Source organism: Xyrauchen texanus, chromosome 15, assembly GCF_025860055.1.
Source record: "Xyrauchen texanus isolate HMW12.3.18 chromosome 15, RBS_HiC_50CHRs, whole genome shotgun sequence".
NCBI classification, from domain to species: domain Eukaryota; kingdom Metazoa; phylum Chordata; class Actinopteri; order Cypriniformes; family Catostomidae; genus Xyrauchen; species Xyrauchen texanus.
In genome coordinates, this window is record NC_068290.1 from 38,705,549 (window position 1) to 38,726,768 (window position 21,220).

Here is a 21,220-nt window from a genome sequence, read left to right on the forward strand (position 1 = left end):
TGAAAATAATAATGAAAACATGCACATCATTTGTTAAACCAGTTGGGTTCATTTCTTATCAGAATAAATATTTACAGTGTATCTAAGCCCAAACTAACCCACTCCAATAGTCAAAAGAGTAAGCAAAGTCAAACAGTAGGGAATTCAGTAGGGAATTCATACATTTGAGTGTGGCTCCAACCTTGAAATCGTCTTGTTACGTATTTAACCTCGGTTCAGAGATGAAGGGAACGAGACATGTGTCACTAATATGACGCTATGAGAAGTGTCCTTCTACACAACCTAGATAAAAACATTCTACAATAATGCCAGGATTGGCAATGGGGTTTAAGCCCCACCCTTTTAGGCATGAAGCTGTCCAGTATAAAAGCAGGCACGCAAACAGAAATTTCTAACTGAGGGACAAAGAGCGCATTGCTCGCACCTCAAAAAAACATGAATCCGTAGTGTGGCCAGCTTACACAATGTCTTGTTCACCAGTGTCACCGCTTGAGCCAGTACTGGAGAGGTCTCATGTGTAACAGACCAAACAGTATGCAGAGGTGGACAGTAAAAAAATACATTTACTTGAGTACTGTACTTAAGTACACTTTTTGAGTATCTGTACTTTACTTGTGTATTATTTTTTCGGGAAACTTGTGACTTTAACTTACAACTACATTTGAAAGGTAAATATCTTACTTTTCACTCCAATACATTTCCATCAAGGTGCTCGAGTAGAAAGTCGTTACTATGTAGCAGCTTTGAAAATCAGTGGATGATTTTTTCTTCTTCTCTAAAACGAGATTTGCAGGTGCGAGTCAGCCTATGAATTATCACTCTTGTAGGGTCATGTGTTGTAAAGTTCAATGATTTCCCAGCATTTTTTGAACACTGATCAGTTGGCAAAATGGAAGACGGCAGTTCCTCGGCGCAGTGCGCGCACCCATGGCCATACTTAAAAATTAGGTTCCAGTTTTCTGATAATGTTTCATTTTGTTTTAAATGTTTGCTTTTTTTTGCCTAAAACAAACCATATCACAGCCTTCAAAAACTTGTCGTCCAACCTGCATAAGCATATTGAGGTATGTAAACTTTTAATTTCTTGTGAAAGCTTGAAATTATCTGTGCTTTAGAGCTTAAGTATCAGTATGAAGTATGGTCAGTCAAATAAGGTTTTATGGATTTTCCCGCCAAGTTGCCATAACCTTGTGGATACACAACTAACGCATAGGAAAGGTTCGACAATGACGTCAGTTAGCATGCATAAGCATGAATTCAAATGTAAATGAGCTTAATAGTTAAATATTTTATATTTAAATAGTTAATATTTAGTACCTTGTAACTTTTATAGTTTTGTTGTTACCATGCATAATTACTAAAGTTATGTGTAGAGCTGCACGATTAAATCATAAATAGATCGCGATCTCGACTCAAACACTCGCACAATCTCTTTCCTAAATGATAACGATTTGCCTGTCCATTAAACCTTTGACAAAAATCGTACCGGAACATTCAAATCTGCATTGGTGTTGGCGCTGAGCTAGAGAGAGCAGTTATCATGTATAGGTATGAAACAGCTTCATAAAGTCTTTTCTAGTCCTGGACTTACAGTCAAGGTGTGTGGTCATGTTTGTATTTACAACAATTTCACTGTCCGCTAGATTTAAATGTGGATCAATGTGTGCACACTGCCAGAACTGTGTGAGAACACTACCGTGCTGCTTTTGTGGGGGTGGGTAGGAGTGTTAAATAAAAAAAAATGAAGATGTCTTTTTTGTCAATTCAGTAGTTTAATTTCTATAAGTTTTGTAACATTCTAAAAGCTCTTTGTTCCACAGATACTACAAGCTAGTCAGTGTATTCAGTAGTTTGCTTCAGAGGCATAAGTTTTGTAAGTATTACATACAACAATGCAACAATAATAAAACAATGCGTTGACATAAAAAAAGGAAATTTGCTTTTGAAAATTAAGTACTTTTAAAATAAGTAATTCTGTACTTTTACTTAAGTAAAATGATGATGGATGCTGCTGCCATAAAACCCAGCATCCTCTGAAACTGAAATGTTTTTCCAGTTTGAACTGAGACAAACACCGAAGAATGGTCTGTATGCGTACGTTTGTGAAGTGCGTACATTTGCTCACAGAGTCAAGACTCCTAAAAAGGAGATTTACTAGCTGGGGAAAAGTATGCTTTATGCCCATTTGACATTAGAACGGATTTTCCATATGGCAAAGCAGCAAGTCTCTGTGTTTGCTCAGAAGTGCCTCTGTTTGGCTAGTAATAGAATTAGAATTATCTTAGACTTAGAATGGGCCGAAGCACACCGTCCTTCTCCAGAACAAGGAAATAACAGCTGTACATCCCGCAGTGTGTGTGTCACAGTCTGGGACAGTCTCTGTCACAGTTTTTGCAAGTAGAATGTGAATCTCTGTATGCAACACCGGCACATCCTGTGGTCGGACCATTAGATTGCAAAACACTGGTGAAGCAAGGTGACTGGTGTACAAACTGAATAGTATGACCATGCTTGATCTTTTTAAACACCAAGTCTGACACATATTCACACAGCGGGACAGCAGGCTTATTAATTAATCTGAAACAAAGTTTATTTAGGCTCATAACACTGGCAAGTCTTCGGACGGAACCGTGGAAGACAGAACATCATTGAAATGGGGCAGCCCACATGCAAATTGGATCGGATAACCATATTCAATCATTTTTAGCACCCAGTCAGCATAATGGGACAGAGGGCAATTTGGTTTGTTCATTGTATGTTATAATGTGCCACTCATCATTGGGAAGCTGTTATGCATAATGTATGGATTTTGCAGTGGGAAAGAGCTCTTCAATCTGGGTGGCAGAGGATGAATCTCATTATTCATCAAGGCAAGATTTTTCAGGTTCTTCTGGAGGAGACCACTCAAGACTGAGCTCTTTGACCGCACTTGAAAGGACAGCAACGTCCTCCATAGACCACTCTCCAGATGCAGCGAAAGAACTAACAACATCATTCCCAGCATGAGAACCACCATATGTGATGAGGTCTTGTGAAGCACATACTGTATCGTCGTAGACGCATTATATGGAGATTGAGTGGCTCGTGGGCCGTGAGCCTGCACAAGGTCCACCTTAATTTCATCCTGCTTGACCTAGCGGCCCTAGCATGCCTTCCTCATGTGATCCTTTGGGAGGCAGGTGAGAGTACACGCACATATGCAAGAACGTGCGCGTACAATGTCATGCATCAGCAGTGCACTGGTAGACCCATACATTTTGCTAGAAGGAGAGCTAGCTAACATAGCATGGAGGGAGCTAACTACAGAGGGTCTGCAGTTTGGAGATATTTCACACTTGCTACAACAACAAGTTCTGTGGCTACTTACAATATCTGCAATGCCAATGTTACGAGATGTGGCAGTAACACTGCAAAATATAACAAAACCAACTTAATCAAGCACCTCCAGAAGCATCATGCTAAAGAACATGACGAATTCAGCCAAACAAAAAAGCAGACACTTTGAAGAATCAGATAACTTGTCGGGTGCATTACAAAGAAGCAGGAAACTTCTCAGTGATAGTGTGAAAGCAACAAAAATAACAGAAAAGGTTTTCAAATTCATTGTTCTGGATGACCAACCCCTAACAGTTATTGAAAAGGAGGGGTTCCGTCAGCTGATTGAACACTTGGAAACACAGTACAGTTTGCCGTCATTTTTCTGAGACTGCTCCATCTGAACTCTACAAGAAAGTGTGCGAACGCTTATCAGAAGCATTAAAAGATGTACCAGCTATTATGTGCTTCACCACAGATATCTGGAGCTCCAATGTGTGGCCGTTGTCACTTAAGTTTAACAGTACACTGGTTGGACACGAGTTGTACAGCTTACAGTGCAATGCTACAAGAAAAACACTTCCACAGATCACACACCAGCGACTCGATTTCGACTGACACTTTAACACTGGTTTTGGATTGTATCGCCCAATACCCAAAGCCCAGGTATCGGTTCGGTATCGGGACTGAAACAGTTGGATTGGGCCAAACCCTACTAGTTAGTAAATAAAGAAATAAGAGATTTATTTGAGTAACATTGACATGTCTAATTATATTGGGTTTACCCAATTCAACTAGGTTCTTTCTACACAAAGTGTTTGTGTTGAGATTACATAGTTATTTTAAGTTAAGAAAACTCTTTTCAAATATGTGGAAACATTGTACACAATTGAATCAATTCAGCCAAAGTTTTTAGTGTACAATGGTTAGATGATAACATGTCCATGGACTTTTAATGTTATCAACATCAAGATTCAGGTTATAATGTGCATTTAAGGGAAAATGTTTATCTTATTTCCTTTGCATATCTTATGAGTTCATATTTTATATTATTCTCGCCTTCACTAGTTTATTTTAAATGGTTCTGCGATGTGACAAATAGTTTTTAAAAGTACAAATATTCCAAGTAGTCTCGTAATTACTTTAAGATTTCATAAAAGCTTCATGCATAAAACTATTTTTATAGTACCTTTATGTACCTGTTATCTAAGTATACAAGTACTTAACATACAGTACTGTGCAAAAGTCTTGCACAAGATGTTTCACAAAAGCATTTGTCTTAAGATGGTTATTTATATCTTCAGCTTTACTGTGTCAATAGGAAATATACATTTTATACTCCCAAACATTCCTTCTGCAAATAGAAAATATTAGAATAGAAGAACAGGGAGCCCTACAACAGATGTCATGAGTGGATGTTTAAAGTTGAACGCAGCCTAAATCTCCACAATAACATTCACTTTCAGATGTGAAAGTGAAACTAAACTGGCAAAACATGTGGCTTTTAGATGTTAAAGTGAAAGTGGATATTTAGTGTAAAAAACTTAAATATTGATCTGTTTCTCACCCACATATCATAATGCTTCTGAAAATATAGATTCAACCACTGGAGTCTTATGGATTACTTTTATGATTCCTTTATGTGATTTTTGGAGCTACAAAGGTCTGATCACCATTCACTTGCATTGTATGAACCTACAGAGCTGAGATATTCCTCTAAATTCTTAGTTTGTGTTCTGCAGAAGAAAGTAAGTCATACACATCTGGGATGGCATGAGGGTGAGTCAGAGAATTTTCATTTTTGGGTGAAATATCCCTTTAACTGATTTTAAATATATCTACATTTTGCTAATTTAGCCTATTCAATCATGAGAAATCAGCTTTTCCAGCTTTTTTGCTCTGAATGTCTTTCAAGTTTTTCAGTGTTCTCCAATGAGTGGATCCAATTTTGGAGGTAATCCACCAATGCAGAATAAAAAGTTTCTCACTGCACAAAAGAAATCATCCACTTGCATGTCACCAGCTTCAACCAGGGCATCCAACTGTTTTTAATGTCAGAGGGTATGAATGAATCTTCCAGCCTGGCCTGCAAGACTTCTCAGGTCATGAACGTGCAAAGCCTGTGGCTGATATGTGGTCTCGCTCTACTATCTCCAGTGCACCGTTAAAAGTGGCTGTTTGCTTGAGTGCGAAGCAATTCCAAAGTTTAGTGCAAGGATCGCTGAAAATGTCTCTTAGAATCTTTGGACATTTTTCTTGAGAAAGAAAGTATGCATGAATACCATGAATATGTGTAGTATCCTTTCAAGAGCTGGACCAAGAGAGAGGAAATGTGCGTTGCCATGCTGCAGTCATTTCAGATAGTCCAGTGCACTGAAGCGAGTATGGTGCATATGACAGCTTCGGATTTGGTGGACAGAACAACGTTTCGGATCATCTTGATCAATTTTGCAGTTCGAAAGCTATGGCCAGCACAACAGAATGATAAGCAAAAAGTCCTTTACTTGCGTGCACTATGTCAGATTCTAAAATTTGTTTCACAAAAAAAATCGCTAACACTTGGTGTGGCACACTTTAAGCAGCATCAACATATTGTTTTGCATGAACATGCTGCACGATGTCAGTGGGCGATAGAAAAGCAAGCTCCTCAAATTTCACACATCACTTTCTAGGCTCTGTTAGTGACTCATTTTTAGAAATGTAAACTCTTTTTGAAGATCCTCATTAAATGTACATGCACGCTTCCTTGACATTGACAGCCACTATTTAATCCGTGTGCTCTTTCAAACTGACTCTTCAATCAGTTCACTAACTGGACATCTATTGATAGCCGATTGTGATTGGATAGTTTAATCCAATCAAGTTCTTCAAATAACACGGTGTGATTTTATTGGTTTTACAATCCGTATCATTTGCTACCTTTCATTAGAATGCTCACATGACTGAGAAAGCCGCATAGGCAATAGAGAGAGGGGAGAGGGGAAAAACAGGGTGCCTGGCCACCCTTCTTATAAGTGCACAGCTTAAACCACATAGAAGCTGAAATAAAATAAGGATCTTATAACTCACGTTTTGTTTGGCATCTGACAGAACCCACAGTCCTTTTAATAGCTCAAAAAACATACTTAACATTAAAGTATCAGGTTGAATATATGACTTTTTAATCTGATGATGAACTAAAAATGATCAAATGCATCAAAGTCCTAAATAGATAATGTCACATTACTTTTGTTTGGGGACCCTGTACATATAACACTTTTGTAAATCACTGGTTAGATGGATCGATCAGACGTCAGACATCGAATTATAGTTCTTACCAGGAACATACTTCAATGTCTGTTGTTGTTAATGCTTGAGGACTTGCTATTGGCTGTTATCATTGCATAATTAATGAGGTACAGGTATATGTGGAGGTTTTGGGGGGTGTTTGGGGGTGTTATTAATTAACATTTAAATGTTATTGGGTTATAGTTATGTTTTAAGTTCATTTTAATGTTAATTATGTTGTTTTATGTTATGATATGGGTTTGTTTTTTAGTTACCCTGGGTGAGATTAGTGTTCCTTTGAGTTAGATGAGATACTGTTTCAACTATTAATAGTCAAGAATAAAGAATTATGGTCAATATTATTTACTTCCTATTTGATATTACACCAAACATTTTAAGTCCAATAGCGTCAAAGCCAAAATGATACTTAGAGTAAACAGATTCTTTTTTTTAATATTATTTCTTGGGATAAAATAGATACTTTAAAATATCATAGTCATAACTCGTCATTATTTTTATTGTTTTATTTATTGATTTGTTTTACATTTGTGAGCCTAAACAGAAAATGATGAGACTTCTGTTTTGCTTACCCTTACATAAATTAACCACGGCATCACTATAGTTACTAACCATAATATTTAGTTAAACCATAGTTACCACATAATATTACTGTAGTAAAACCATGGTTTGAAAAGAAAATCATGGTTACTACAATATTACTTCAGTAAAACCATGGTTAACTAATCTATTTCATTATTTATTAACAACAATTAGCCACAAACACATTAAAGGAATGTCACCTATGTTGTTTTTGAATTTACTCCAGAAGCTGTTTCTCAGATTTTCTCTCATTACCTCTACAAAGCACTGATCGTTTTGTTGTCTTGTCACAAGCTTGTCTGCTTGTGTTTTAAATTTTTTATGTTTTCTCATTTTTTATGTTAAGATGAGTGGAAGAAGAAACAGTTCCCACCCTGGACAAATATTTGCTAATATTGCCTAACCTTTTTATTTCACTTTGAAGCTTATGATTATTGTTTATGTTCATGGCAACCAAATAATATCCCTAGTTTAAAAAAATAATTTAGTGTGCGCAGCTCTGTACTTCGTTACTATTGCCAGCAATGGAAGGTGGTGTAGTCTATAATTAGATAAGACTATAAGACTACATAGCATGCAATAATCTTCTCTATCTGTGGAAGACTTCTGTATTTTATATACATGCAGGATTATAAACGTGTTTAAGGAAAGTTCAAAATTCAAATTGTTCTAATAAAATATTAATTTAAATGTAACTACATTTAAGTACATCATATTTGTAAATTACTGTTTTAACTGAAATGTTTAAGTTATGTTTACTCAATCACTTTAATCAATATTATGTTGTGAAGTTAAGAAGATTTTACTTACATTTATGCCATTAAAATTTACTTCTAGTAAATTAAGCAAATTAAGTTAAGTTAAATTAAGTAAATCTAGTTTTTTTCAATGTGGGAACCAAAACTTAAGGGGTTAAAGGTTCTCATTTTAAACTTTACAAAAGGTGATGATTAAAAGGCACATGGAACATACATTTCGAACAAATAACAATTACTATGCAAACGAAATTTGATTTGCTGAAATGAATGAGCAAACTAGTTGTTGATTAAACATTTGAGTGAAGAACAGGATCTTGCCTATTATTTTGTGACTTTAAATATATGTTTTACATTGAAAGTGACATATAGACCAGAAAGATAGTATGTAATCCTACCTTGAAAATAGACCCCAGAGCAGACCTGTAGTATACGGGGTAAAGACTTTTGATCCAAACCGTTGATGAAGACTCGCAAGGACTGCAGCTCCCCCATCTTTCAGCTGTCATCGGAGAACAAACACTGAACTGATCGTCTGTGCACACATATATCAAAGAGGAAGTCTCAGCCGTGACGCCCAGAAGACACAAACACCACACGAAAGTCTCTCTTTTTTTTTTTTTTTTTTTTCATTTACTTACTGAAAATGCATAGTTTAGACTTTCTCTATTTAGAGTTGTTATTGTTATTTTTATGGACATTCTTTTTTTAAATCAACAAATCAGATGGATCTGGGAGCGAAACAGTCATATCATAATTTACATTCATACAAAGAAAATTGTATGGGAGTTAACGCTCTCTGTCATAACTCGCTGCACAACGTGTCCTGTGTGAACGGCCCCTATTCTCATTAATATACACGAGCAAATCCTTCACCACTATCGGAAGTCTGACGCCCATTTACCAACATCCTCTGCCTTTCAGCCAATCAGTTAGTACTACTGAGGGAACGCGGCGTTACGCGTTTAATATTCATGAGCCGGAAGACGATCTTTTGAGCTGAGCCGTTTACCCAGAATGTTCGACTGTTTGTAGCTATGAAGAATGTTTGATAATGGCTACAAACGCTGAAGAGAAGACTCCACATTTCGACTGTCCGGCATGGTAAAACTCACTGCAGTATATGTGTAAACTGGATATAGTCCATGTACTAGGCTTAATCATAGCCAACATACTAACAACAGTTTTTAAATTCTTAGTTTCTTTCTGAGTTTTCTTGTTCTTCAGCACATTTCCACCTCCAGACTCAAACTTATTTTACACACAGCATGTTTAGTGTAGAAACCACTCACGGAGAATCTCAGAAGCCGAACGCTTTGTCAAACGGAGAGTTTCGGTCCGAGTGCAGCCACCCGGCCATGCTAAGATAAAAGAGATGATCAATAGTAACAGAAAATATGTTTTTATATGCAATTATGGACATAAAATGGTCTATTAGATATTTACTGCTTATTTATAGAAATATCTTTTATCCATAAGAGTAAATGGACGTTTCAGACTTACACTGTAGACAATGGTCAATGTTTCATTGTTAGGAGTGAGAAATACTAAAGCAAAACTGTGAAATATTGTTAAGCCTTCGGTTTCTTTTATTCTCCAGCTAGCCAAAATGATGTGTACTATTCGAGAAACTGTAGATATTCCCTTTTGTCGTTCTCTCTCTTACTTGACTGGATCTTTTGTTAAGCTATATTGTTCATAATACAGCATTACAAAAAATATATACACTGGCAGACACAAGTTTGAAATTCAGATTTTGTGTTTTGGAAGGAAATTGGTACTTCAATTCACCAAAGTGTCATTCAGCTGATCACAAAATATAGTCAGCACATTACTGATGTAAAAAAACAAAAAAACAATCGCTATTTGAAGAAAGTCATTTTTGATCAAATCTAGACTGACCCCATTTCCAGCAGCCATCACTCCAACACCTTATCCTTGAGTAATCATGCTACATTGATCATTTGGTACTAGAAAATCACTTGAAGCTTAACTTTGTCTTTGATTTTGAGTTGCCACAGTATGCAATAGAGTGGCAAGTCTTAAGGTTAATATTAGGTCAAAAATGGCAAAAAAGATCTCTAGAAACCCATCAGTCAATCATATAAAACTGAAGATTTCATACGAAGGTGTATATTACAGTCAACTGGCTCTAACAAGGACAGAAAGAGATGTGGAAGACCAGATGTGCAACTAAACAAGAGGATAAGTACATCAGAGTCTCTAGATTGAGAAATAGACGCCTCACATGTCCTCAGCTGACAGCTTCATTGAATTCTACCCGCTCAACACCAGTTTCATGTACAACAGTAAAGAGAAGAATCAGGGGTGCAGGACTTATGGGAAGAATTGCAAAGAAAAAGACACTTTTGAAACAGAAAAACTAAAAGAAAATGTTAGAGTGGGCAAAGAAACAAAAACACTGGACAACAGATAATTGGGAAAGAGTGTTATGGATCTTAACCCCATTGAACTTTTGTGGGATCAGCTAGACTAAGGTGCGTGAGAAGTGCCCGACAAGACAACCACATCTATGGCAAGTGCTTCAGGAAGTGTGGGGTGAAATGTCACCAGAGTATCTGGACAAATTGACCGTTAGAATGAAAGGATCTGCAAAGCTGTCATATCTGAACGTGGAGGAAGTGGTTTAAGAAGTTAACTTTTTTTTTTATTTTATTTTTTAATTGTAATAGTAATTTACACATTATTAATGTCCTGACTATACTTTGAGATCAGTTGAATGCCACTTTGGTGAATTAAAGTACCAATTTCCTTCCATAAGAGCAAAATTTGTACATTATTCCAAAATTGTGGCTGCCAGTGTGTGTGTGTAGTAATCAATATGGCTAGAAACCTTATTTCTCTTTCCTTTATTGCTTAAAAAGATCTAATAAACATAAGCTCAGCAAACAAAGTAAACATATTTATGACTATGAAATGATTGGGGAGTGAGACGAACTTGTGTCCATTTCATTTCAGGGCAGGAAAGCCTCCTGCTGGGCTGCATTTGGATGTGGTAAAAGGAGACAAACTCGTTGAGGTAATTAAATGACTATTATAAGAATACATTTGATCTGGCACACATTATGAAAATTCTGATTCAGCACTTGGCCTTTCAGGACCACAATGCATTGTCATTGGTCGACCTCTTGACTTTGGATTGCTTTTGCATTTCCATTAAAGGCATGGGACTCAAGAATACATGTATTTTTGCTAAAGGGATAGTTCACCCAAAAATTAAAATTCTCTCATCATTTACTCACCCTAATGCCATCGCAGATTGTCAAAGTGAAACGATCAGAATCCACGACAAACGTTTATATTAAAAAGGACATAAATATTTACCTGTTTCTCACTAGGGGTCTACCGATTATCGTCCTGGCCAATAACCGGATCCGATATTCATAATTTTTCAAATGATTGCCGATACATTTTAAAATGCGCTCCATTGGCTCTGATGCCACCGCCTCTCTCTGAAAGTTATTGCTTGTAGTCTGGATCAATGTCCCGCCCAGTGTTATCGGAGTAGTTATATATCATGAGTAAATGGCCAATCAACACTGTACTCCATATTTGTTGGGGAGAGGTGGGAAAGAGGAAAGCAGCGACAGAAAGATGCATCACTGAGAGGACCAGCTGTTTTCAAATTTAACAATGCAGATACTGATGTTGCAATAAACATCACAATACTCTATGCCAGCGGTCACCAATTAACAATGAGATGGGGTAACCATTGTCACAACGTCTCGCGGTCCGGAACCCGGATATGTTCTATCCGTACCGATCTCAAATTTTCTACACTTTAGGTTAGCAGCGCAACAAAACAATGGAGCTGTGTTCACAGCAAGCTCTCCGTAGTGTAGATAGCACTGACCTTCCAGTGCTATATCCTTTAATGTTTTTCTCTAGCACTGAACACACTTCTTTAACGCCCTTTCACGCTCCACACTTGTTGCCTCTTTCCACCGGCTGTCACGAGGCGCCGCATAGTAGAGCTGAAAACACTGTTATTTCAATGACATTAGGCCGTAGTGGAGAAATACAGTGAGTATCTTTTGCTAAAATACACTGCAGAAAATTAAGCAGATGCAATCTTCAGGTGACTCCGATGGTTCAGCTAAGCAAGGTTTGTGACGGGACACTTTATTGTGGTTCTAGAGGACCTTTAGACTAGTTACGATTTTTTCCTCACAATATTTTGAGCCTACTGATAATAAAGATTTTCTTTTTTACATTTTGTGAAAATTAATCCGATATAATATCATCTCTTGCATGGATGGCAAGAAAGACAACCTAAACTTAAAAATCACAGGTCTCTGCTTATGATGAAAAACATTTCCATTATTTGATAGTCAGCCCATTTATGCTCAACTATAGCAAACTGTATTTTTAAACTGCACTATTTAGCTGTACACTTAGCTGTGTTTGTTTTTGGAAGATTTGGATTTTATATAAAAATATAAATTAAGTCTTCAACATACGTTTTCTCTCAGGGGTTACCCATGAACCCCCAAACATTATCTTTCTTATATATATATATATAAACAGTAGAAGATCCCCCATAGTCCAATACTTTGGTTGACTTTGGGCCACAATGTCCTCATTCTTGGCCAATTCTTAAGAGACTATTATAAAGTTGATTTTAAAATATATATATATATATATATATATATATATATATATATATATATATATATATATATATATAATTTTTTTTTTTTTACTGTAAATGCATATCGGCCCCAAATGCCGGTTATCGGTCTCCTTGATTACTAATAATTGGTATCTGCCTTGAAAAAACATCGGTTAACCCCTATTTCTCACCCACACCTGTCACAATGCTTCAGAAGATATGGATTTAACCACTGGAGTCTAATGGATTACTTTTATACTGCCTTTATCTGCTTTTTGGACCATCAGATTTCTGGTCACCATTCACTTGCATTGAAAGAACCTACAGAGCTGAAATATTCTTCTAAAAATCCGCAGAAGCGAGAAAGTCATACACATCTGGAATGGCATGAGGGTGAGTAAATGATGAGAGAATTTTCATTTTTGGGTGAACTATCCCTTTAAACCCCAAAATTGTAATTGTCACCATTTACTCATCTTCATGTCATTCCAAACTTGTATACTGTTATCGTACCTAGTACTGACATCAAGTGCCATTGATTCTCACATGTCATATCTGAACATGGACACACCAGATCGAAAATGGAGAATAATATCCAAGAACGTCAGCAGAGAGGAAGATTTTATTAAATAATGACTAGAATTTTACTTTTATTGTATTCTTTTTTTTTTTTTTTTTTTTATAATTTTTGGAGTTTAACAGCCCCTGTTGCCAATGAACTCTTATTGTTTGGAAAAAGTCTTTCACTGAAAAAATAAGAGCAGGTGGGTCAGAAATGAGACAAGGGTGAGTAAATGTTTCTGGGTGAACTATAACTTGAAATAAAGCATTGAAAACACTATTTAACACCACACAGTTGCAGCTGTGAATGCGATAGGGATGCACCAGATACTGATCTGACTGCCTGCAGCTCAGTTAAGTTCATACTGATGTGTGCATGATGTGGCTGTCAGGTCCAGAATGGTGCTACAGAAATGCAAGACCCTGAGATTTAAGCTCTGAGCGGGGAGTCACTCTCTCAGGTGTTATAACTCTAGGGCACATTATTACAACCTATTCATCAAGCAGTAAATTATTTGTCTTTGTAGGGGTGGACAGTATGACCAGAATCTTGTTTCGCTGTGAGAGTAATTTCAGTCAAATTGTATAGGTATCCCATTACTCCGTAATTCATATTCGTAACTTATACATGTAAATAACGTTAAAGCAGTAATGCCCACTGATGGCTGCACAGATATATCTAATGTGATTTAGAATGGTTCTCTACCAGTTGACACATTTCTTACATCGCACAATATGCTGTCACACCGTCCAGCCCTATGCCCTTGTTCATAATTGTGCATAATGCCAAAGCATGTTTCAAAGTGTGAAGATAAGTTTGAAGGTAAACAGATGGCCTAGTGAAGTGGTCTCTCTGCAGAAACTCATCATTGATGAAAAGAAGTATTATTTGTTTGGGAGGAACCCTGACATCTGTGACTTCATCATCGACCATCAGTCGTGCTCTCGCATCCATGCTGCCCTCATCTACCACAGACATCTAAAAAGACTCTTTCTCATTGACCTTAACAGCAGTAAGTGCATACAGACCAAATAGAGACTTTTTAGGCCGCACACATTCTGTAAACTCTGAATCATATCTTGATCTTTAATGTAGACATGTTGTTGTTTACCTACCATTGGATTGCTTTTGCATTTCCATTTAAAAGAATGGGTTTCAAGAATACTGTAAAGTATTTGCAATAAATGTTGCAGAAATGTATTACTGAAGGTGAGGCCTTTTAAAGGAATAGTCCCCACAACCTAAAAACATTTGTATTATTTTAATTCTGTCACTATATACTCTTCCTCACGTTGTACCAAAACTGTGTGCTGTAATAGTGTGTACCATTATGCTGAAAGAAATTTTGTTCCAAAGCCCATATGACATTCCATTGTGGAACACCAAAGGAGATGTTTGGCAGAATCGGTCTGATTCACTTCCACTGTAAAGATGAAGGTAACTACAGTAGAGCTGTCAACAGGGCGGAAACATTTAATTCACTTGCATATGAACAAAATGTGAACTATATTCACATGTTAAATGCATAATTTCAGGTAGTACCTGAACGTATGAGAAGATGCGATCGCTTGGCCGCCGCATTCCCAGTGTGCATTCCAATTGAACATGCTTAATGTGCATACTTACGTTACTGTTGTGGGAACAAACCTCAGTACTCAAGGGGGCGATAGAGTTACCTTCAAACATGTATGCCATTAAACTGGATGTTATTATTCAGGTATGTTGCTATAAATATGTTGACTTTACCTTACTTGCTCAGCAATATTCTCTTCAAACTGTTGCTCCGCTATGACAGTAGATGCCTTAAAAGAGAAAGATCACCGTAGAAGCAGACACATCTCACTAATCTCGCCAGAGTGCCCCTTTTGGCAATGTTGAGAATGCAACACTTAGCTGCGTTATGTATTGCGCGGTGTGACACATTTCAGAACACGGCGTGTGAAATCGAGCTTGTGTTGCAAGATGTGTTGGTATTAATTTGATTGTGTAGAGCATGGGTGTCAAACTCAGTTCCTGGAGGGCCACAGTCCAGCAGAGTTTAGCTTCAACCCTAATTAAACACACCTGAAGCAGCTAATCAAGGTCTTCAGGAGTGCTTGAAGATCACAAGGAGGCATTTTGGAGCAGGGCTGGAACTAAACTCTGCAGGGCTGTGGCCCTCCAGGAACTGAGTTTGACACCCCTGGTGTAGAGTATGTTTCAACCCTTATTCGTTGTGTCAGTTTTAGCCCAAGAATGCAATCATTCTGAAGTCATTGACAGTGCTTGGCACACAACCAAAATTGGAATGCAGATTTGAGCATATTCATCAAATATTTTAATTTGACTGCCTTAAAAGTAACTAACATTCTGCTGCACATCTACGGAAAAGTCATTTGGGTTTGGAACAACGTGAGGGTGAGTAAATGGCAGAATTTTGGGGTGAACTATCCCTGAATGATATCTGTTAAATGTTAAAAAATAAAACACATTTCTGGTTTGGTATGGACTTGAGCCTTATTGATGGGATTGTGTGGGCATATAAGACAAACATATTTGGGAAACTGTTTTAGATCAGCCTCAGTGATCCTGTTAAAATGTTGTTTTGACCCTGTGTGTTTCTCTTTTTGTCTTTTAACTGTTGTTGAAATTTGTCATGATAACTGGCATTTTCCTACTTTGCCCTATTACCGCTAATGTCTTTGTCTTAATGCTTTTAAAATGTTGTTTTGATTGGTTTTTTTCCTACTTTATGTTGTTCAAAATTTGAGAATGTGAAGTATTTTTATTATTATTAGATCACTGTGTAATGTTTCAACAGTAGAGAAGATTCTAATCTAGAATCTTGTCCTATATCTTCATTCACTTCCTGTAGCACATGGTACGTTCCTTGGACACATTCGCCTGGAGCCCCACAAGCCTCAGCAAGTTCCCATCGACTCCACTGTGTCGTTTGGCGCATCCACACGAGTCTACACCATTCGTGAGAAACCACAGACCCAGCCAAGTGCAGGAGTTGGAGACAGTAAAACCGGTGATGATGAGGAGCTTAAGGGACTTTTGGGACTTCCAGTGGAAGAAACTGAACTGGAGGTACATTTTAGACTGTAGGGGTGGGTCGTATGACCAAATTCTTATATAATGGTTTGAGTAATTATACGTCATATATAATGGTACATATCAAATAGTTGTTTTAGCTAATTAAATAAAAAAAAAATGTTAACCTGTCTTTTGATAATCCAGTGAATGAAATGCATCTTCACTAACTCTTAATTGTAATTTGGATGGACCACCTTCAAATCTGCTGTAAAATAATCATAGCGAGTGAATTTTATATTAATGCAACTTTGTTGCAACATTGCTTGGCAACTGCAGCAACATCTTTGAATAAATTCTTCCTCATCTTGACTGAAACGTTTCTACTGTCACAAAGTACATATGCAGGGCTCGACATTAACGCTTGTCTATTCTTATTCTGCTGTTGAAAGTAATCAAGCGCGTATTTTTATAATTCACAAGGGATCTAGTAACGGCTGCACCCTGTTTGATTGACAGGTGGCATATAAGTGTGTGTTTAACATGTGCGTGTGTTCTGAAAATGCTCTCACTAATTCATTCCTGAACGGTCAAATTAATCTTGGTGAGTTATTCATGTAAACACAGAAAGTGATGTCTAAAGTGAAAGCAAATAGCGGAGAAAAAAGCAGATTTGTATTTAAAGGAATAGTTCACAAAAAAATGAAAATTTGCTGATAATTTACTCACCCTCAAGACATCCAAGATGTATCTGAGTTTCTTCATCAAAACAGAATTTAAGATTTTAAGGATTTCATTTCAGGCGACCTCCTTTAAATAATGCAATTGAATGTACTTTTTGATGGTGCAAAATGCATATTTAGGGTGTATCAAAATAATCCACACGACTCCAGTCAACAAATAAAGTTCTTCTGAACCCAAACAATTGATTATTTTTAGAAACCAAACAATACTTTTGAACTACAAATGTTTGCTTCCGTACATCTGTGTGATGTGCACTCATGAGAGGGACGACGTTAGTTCGTTGGTAAGGTCAGGCGTCCTGTGGAGGAGAAAGCAGGAAGTGCGTCCCGAGGACAAGCACATGACAATACTTAATGTCAAGCCTATGTCACCCCGCATAGCTCTGTTATAAATTACCAGATGTTGAATGAGTGTTTTAATGAAAGAACTTTGCTCTATTTAGTTTCTCCCTGATTTGTGCTTTCTGTTTGGGTCTTATGGCAGAATCTGACAGAGTTCAACACCGCTCATAACAAGCGCATCTCTACGCTCACCATAGAGGAGGGCAACCTGGATATTCAGAGGCCCAAGAGGAAAAGGAAGAACTCCAGAGTGAATTTCAATGAAGAAGATGAGATCATTAACCCAGGTACAGTGATTACCATAAATAAAACATGTTGTGTAAGGAAGCATTTTCATTAAACTGCATTTAAATCACTTAATGTCTTAACTAAATAGGATTGGCAAAAGACTGGTTGTCTTTGGACATTCAAAAAATATATGCTATGCATGCAAAACAAAATGGTAATTTGTTGTTCTTACTGGGATGTCCGGAATGTAGTTTGAGAGAGGGCTGAGCCTGCTTAGATGTGCCTCACTGTTTTAATTTGGAATGTGCTTATTGAGTACTCGTTCTGCACCTACTTTGTTGATTTTCCTTTGCATATTTGCCTGCCTTGGGCTATGCTGAATTATCTTACCTTTCCCTCTGGATCCCTCACCAAATCTTGCCGTTACAATTGAGTTTACTCTGCTTTACTCACCATCTGTGAGGGCATGGAGCTAACCTGCTCATGACTTGCTCTCACTTAAACCCCCTGTTTCACTGATCATCCAGAGGGGCTGATGCATGTGATTCACTCCCCATCACTAAAGGATGTGGATGTGTTCGTTGAGGTGTTGAATGAGAGAAGACATGATTGCATCTTTGTGTGCTTTCAAGCAAAGACAAGTGTGACAGTTCTTCTAATACTTTGATTGTTATCGAATCAAATTCTACTCTAATGGCATTCATTTCTTGTTGGCGTCATGCAAATCAACAGAAGAGGATCTGTTTTTATGGTAGAAAGGAAATGTGAAGCGGTACAAGAAACTCGGAAGCTTATCAGACTGGTATGTTCGTTAAATATCTGTGAGCATTTTATAAAAGGTCAACTTACACCGTGTTTTTCTGAATTTGTTTATATATATATATATATATATATATATAATTTACGAGTAACCGATTACTTTTTTTTTTTTGGGGTGGGTTAGAGTACTCTATTACAAAATTACTCATGCTTTCTAGTTTTATTTTTTTTTATTCATTTGGAAATCAGCCTGGTTTGTTTGTTTATGTTGAATTGTCCTTTTGAGTCCTTCTACAAAAGAAATAAGTAGATACATAATAAGAGTAATGTTGTTGTTGTTATTATTATTACATAATAACTTTTTAGTAACACTGTTTGCCTTTTCAAGTGTCATTCACTTTTATTAAACATTCATTCACAGATTAAGATTACAAATAATGTGAGTGCGCTCAAAAATTGACATTAAAATTGAACATTTCACAAGTGAAAAGCTTGTGAAAGAAATTTCACCCAAAAATTGGAATTCTTTAATTTTGGCCATTCTCCCTTTGTCATTCCAATCCCTAAGATTATATTTTTCTGTGGAAAACAAAAGGGAGAAATTTGGAAGAATTTGTATGCTGCATAATGCAAGAGAGACTCATGTGCTGTATTCAGTTGTTTTTTTTTGTGAAGTCATACAAAAGCTTTTTGTGAGGAACAGACCAAAATTTACATTGTTATTCACTGAAAATCTTCCCCTCTGTTGCATCTTTCAATTATCCTTCCTGCCTATTTAAACTGCTACTTTTGCTTGTGACATATGCGAGAACCAATGTTGTTTTGGTGTCAGTGACATCAAACCTTGTGCAACGTGTTATCATTTTATATAATCTAAACATGAATTTTAAATCTAAATTTGAATGTCAGGGAAAGATTATCAGTGGATAAAGACTTTGATTTCAGTCTGTTTCTCACACAAAGTTATCAAATAAACTTTAAATTTTTAATGTAGTGTAGGAGGGTGGTATGGACTAGGGATGTGCCAGGGTGATTGACTTGTCATCTAACAACTGACTTGTCGAATAGTGGGTTTGACTACTAAAATGTATATTTTTAGTGGTGGTGGTTTTAATTGTAGTTGCAATTCTCAAATAAATTGGGACTCAACTTCTTGGCGAGCATTTTTGTGTTGTGATAACTTGCTGTGTTTAACTGTACAGTAAAACCATCTGCAAGAGCCTTCAAACAACCATAGTGTGAACCACTTTTATGGTGCTGGTTTTGTTTGTTTGGTTTTTGTTGTTTTTGCATGCAAAAGCTTCGTAAAGATTCTTCACTCTCTCATTTTGTGGCCCACAGAATTTGGAACGAATGAGAGAAAGTGAATAATGATAGAATTTTTATTTTTGTGTAATCATCTTTTAATAGTTGTTTTTGTGTTTTTTATCTCTTTTAGAAGATATTGACCCCTCTGTTGGACGCTTCAGAAACATGGTCTCAACAGCTGTTGTACCTATGAAGGTAACTTTTAGGCCATTACATCGCAAATCATTCAGTCATGGGCTAATAAGAATGATTTGATCTTTTTGTTTGTTTAACTCACAGAGAAAGAAAATGGATGGTGGTAATGCTCTGGGAATCCAGGAAACTGTAACACGGCACATGCACGCATTCCCTTTGCGAGGTGGACTCTATAGAGACTTTCCCCCTACCAGCCATGAAGCTCAGTATCTAGGAGCTCCAAGTGGAGCCACAATCTTTGGAGGACTGCCGTTACCCCTGCCAAACCCTGCGCCAGATGTGGATGTGGCCCAAGAAGCCCCACAACCCCCAGTCACCCTCAATCCCACACCTTTTACTGGCCCGTATGTCTCTGAGCTCCTCAATGAACCCCGCAAAAAGAAGTATGCTAAAGAGGCTTGGCCTGGCAAGAAGCCCACTCCATCTCTGCTTATTTAGCTGCATATTTTCAACACCGGATGTGACTGACACTTCTATCCAGATGAACTGCACTGTACTTGAAGTCAGTGTGTACAGAGGACCTGGCAAATACAGCCATCAAATTTGACTCTGAAAACTCTAATCTACACAAGAATTGCCCTGATATACTGAAGGCAATGCGTTTATTTTGAGCTCAGAGGGAATAGATCACCCAAAAATGAAAATGTTGTCTTAACCTCATGTCTTTCCAAACCTGTATGAAGACAACTTGTGTACTGTATTCCATGTGTTCTGAAGTTAAACAATAGATTTGTGTGATGAGCAGACCAACATTTAATTTTTACTCACTGAAAATGATGCTTGATCAATTTAAAAATGGCATCTTGCTTGGTCTTTTGACATTATTGGCCCCAAACTGCCTTGGATTCTTCTGCGTCATCGTTCAACATGCATCAGTTGTAAGCATGAATTATATTTGAGGGCTATGGTGGATGTATATATAAGAGTTAGAGATTGATGGTGATTTTTTTTATGGTGTATTTTTTATGTTGTCACTCCGGCAGTATCATTATTAATGCATAGAACTCACAGAACCTCTATAAAACTGTTCTAGGCTAAAAAAGCAGTGATACAACGGTTTATCTGTGTGAAAATATTCTTCTCTGTTAAACTTTTAACACAAAAACATTAGAAAATTGCAAAAACATAAATAAAACTTTTTTTAACTGTTATTTATGTAATTATCAAATATTGTTTTCTCTCCCAGTGACACCAGATGTAGGGAGCCACAGTCTATGGAAAGGAATACTATAATACTGTGCTGTATACTGCCTACTATTTTTTTTGTATAAAATAGTATGTGAAACATGTTGAAAATTAAAGATTTTTGTATTTTAATTCAATTTTGTGTTGGTTTATTTTAGACCATCAGATCATATTGAGTAAAAAAAAAAAAAGAATAGTTAAATATCTCTGCTGCAATTTCTTCTGGCAATTTGTTAAAAAAGAAGGCCAAGCTGTAGACGGCACAGTATTAATTAGCATATGCTGTGCACAGGATATACTATACAGGATATAC

General features: G+C 36.9%; 2 protein-coding genes and 1 non-coding gene across 4 annotated transcripts in view; 2 read left to right on the forward strand and 1 right to left on the reverse strand.

Moving 5' to 3' along the window:
• themis2 (thymocyte selection associated family member 2) overlaps nucleotides 1-21,220 on the reverse strand; it is a 34,096-nt gene that overhangs the window by 10,211 nt on the left and 2,665 nt on the right. The window contains 1 exon segment of the mRNA XM_052143419.1: nucleotides 8,336-8,472. Within this exon segment, the coding sequence (XP_051999379.1) occupies nucleotides 8,336-8,432 (97 nt within the window). The 5' untranslated portion in view covers nucleotides 8,433-8,472.
• On the forward strand, nucleotides 8,925-21,018 carry ppp1r8b (protein phosphatase 1, regulatory subunit 8b). Of its 2 annotated transcripts, none has more exons than XM_052143429.1 (7): nucleotides 8,925-9,041; nucleotides 10,917-10,977; nucleotides 13,991-14,144; nucleotides 15,987-16,204; nucleotides 17,375-17,519; nucleotides 19,658-19,722; nucleotides 19,807-21,018. In XM_052143429.1, exons 1-7 carry the CDS (start codon nucleotides 8,992-8,994, stop codon nucleotides 20,158-20,160), a joined length of 1,047 nt encoding a protein of 348 aa, XP_051999389.1. In that variant the 5' UTR covers nucleotides 8,925-8,991; the 3' UTR covers nucleotides 20,161-21,018. The 2 variants fall into 2 exon arrangements, with proteins under 2 accessions (XP_051999389.1, XP_051999391.1); XM_052143431.1 differs by having other exon boundaries at nucleotides 19,661-19,722.
• Nucleotides 13,450-13,616, forward strand: LOC127656518 (small Cajal body-specific RNA 1). Its single transcript, XR_007972172.1, has one exon. It is a non-coding gene; the product is annotated as a small Cajal body-specific RNA 1 (non-coding RNA).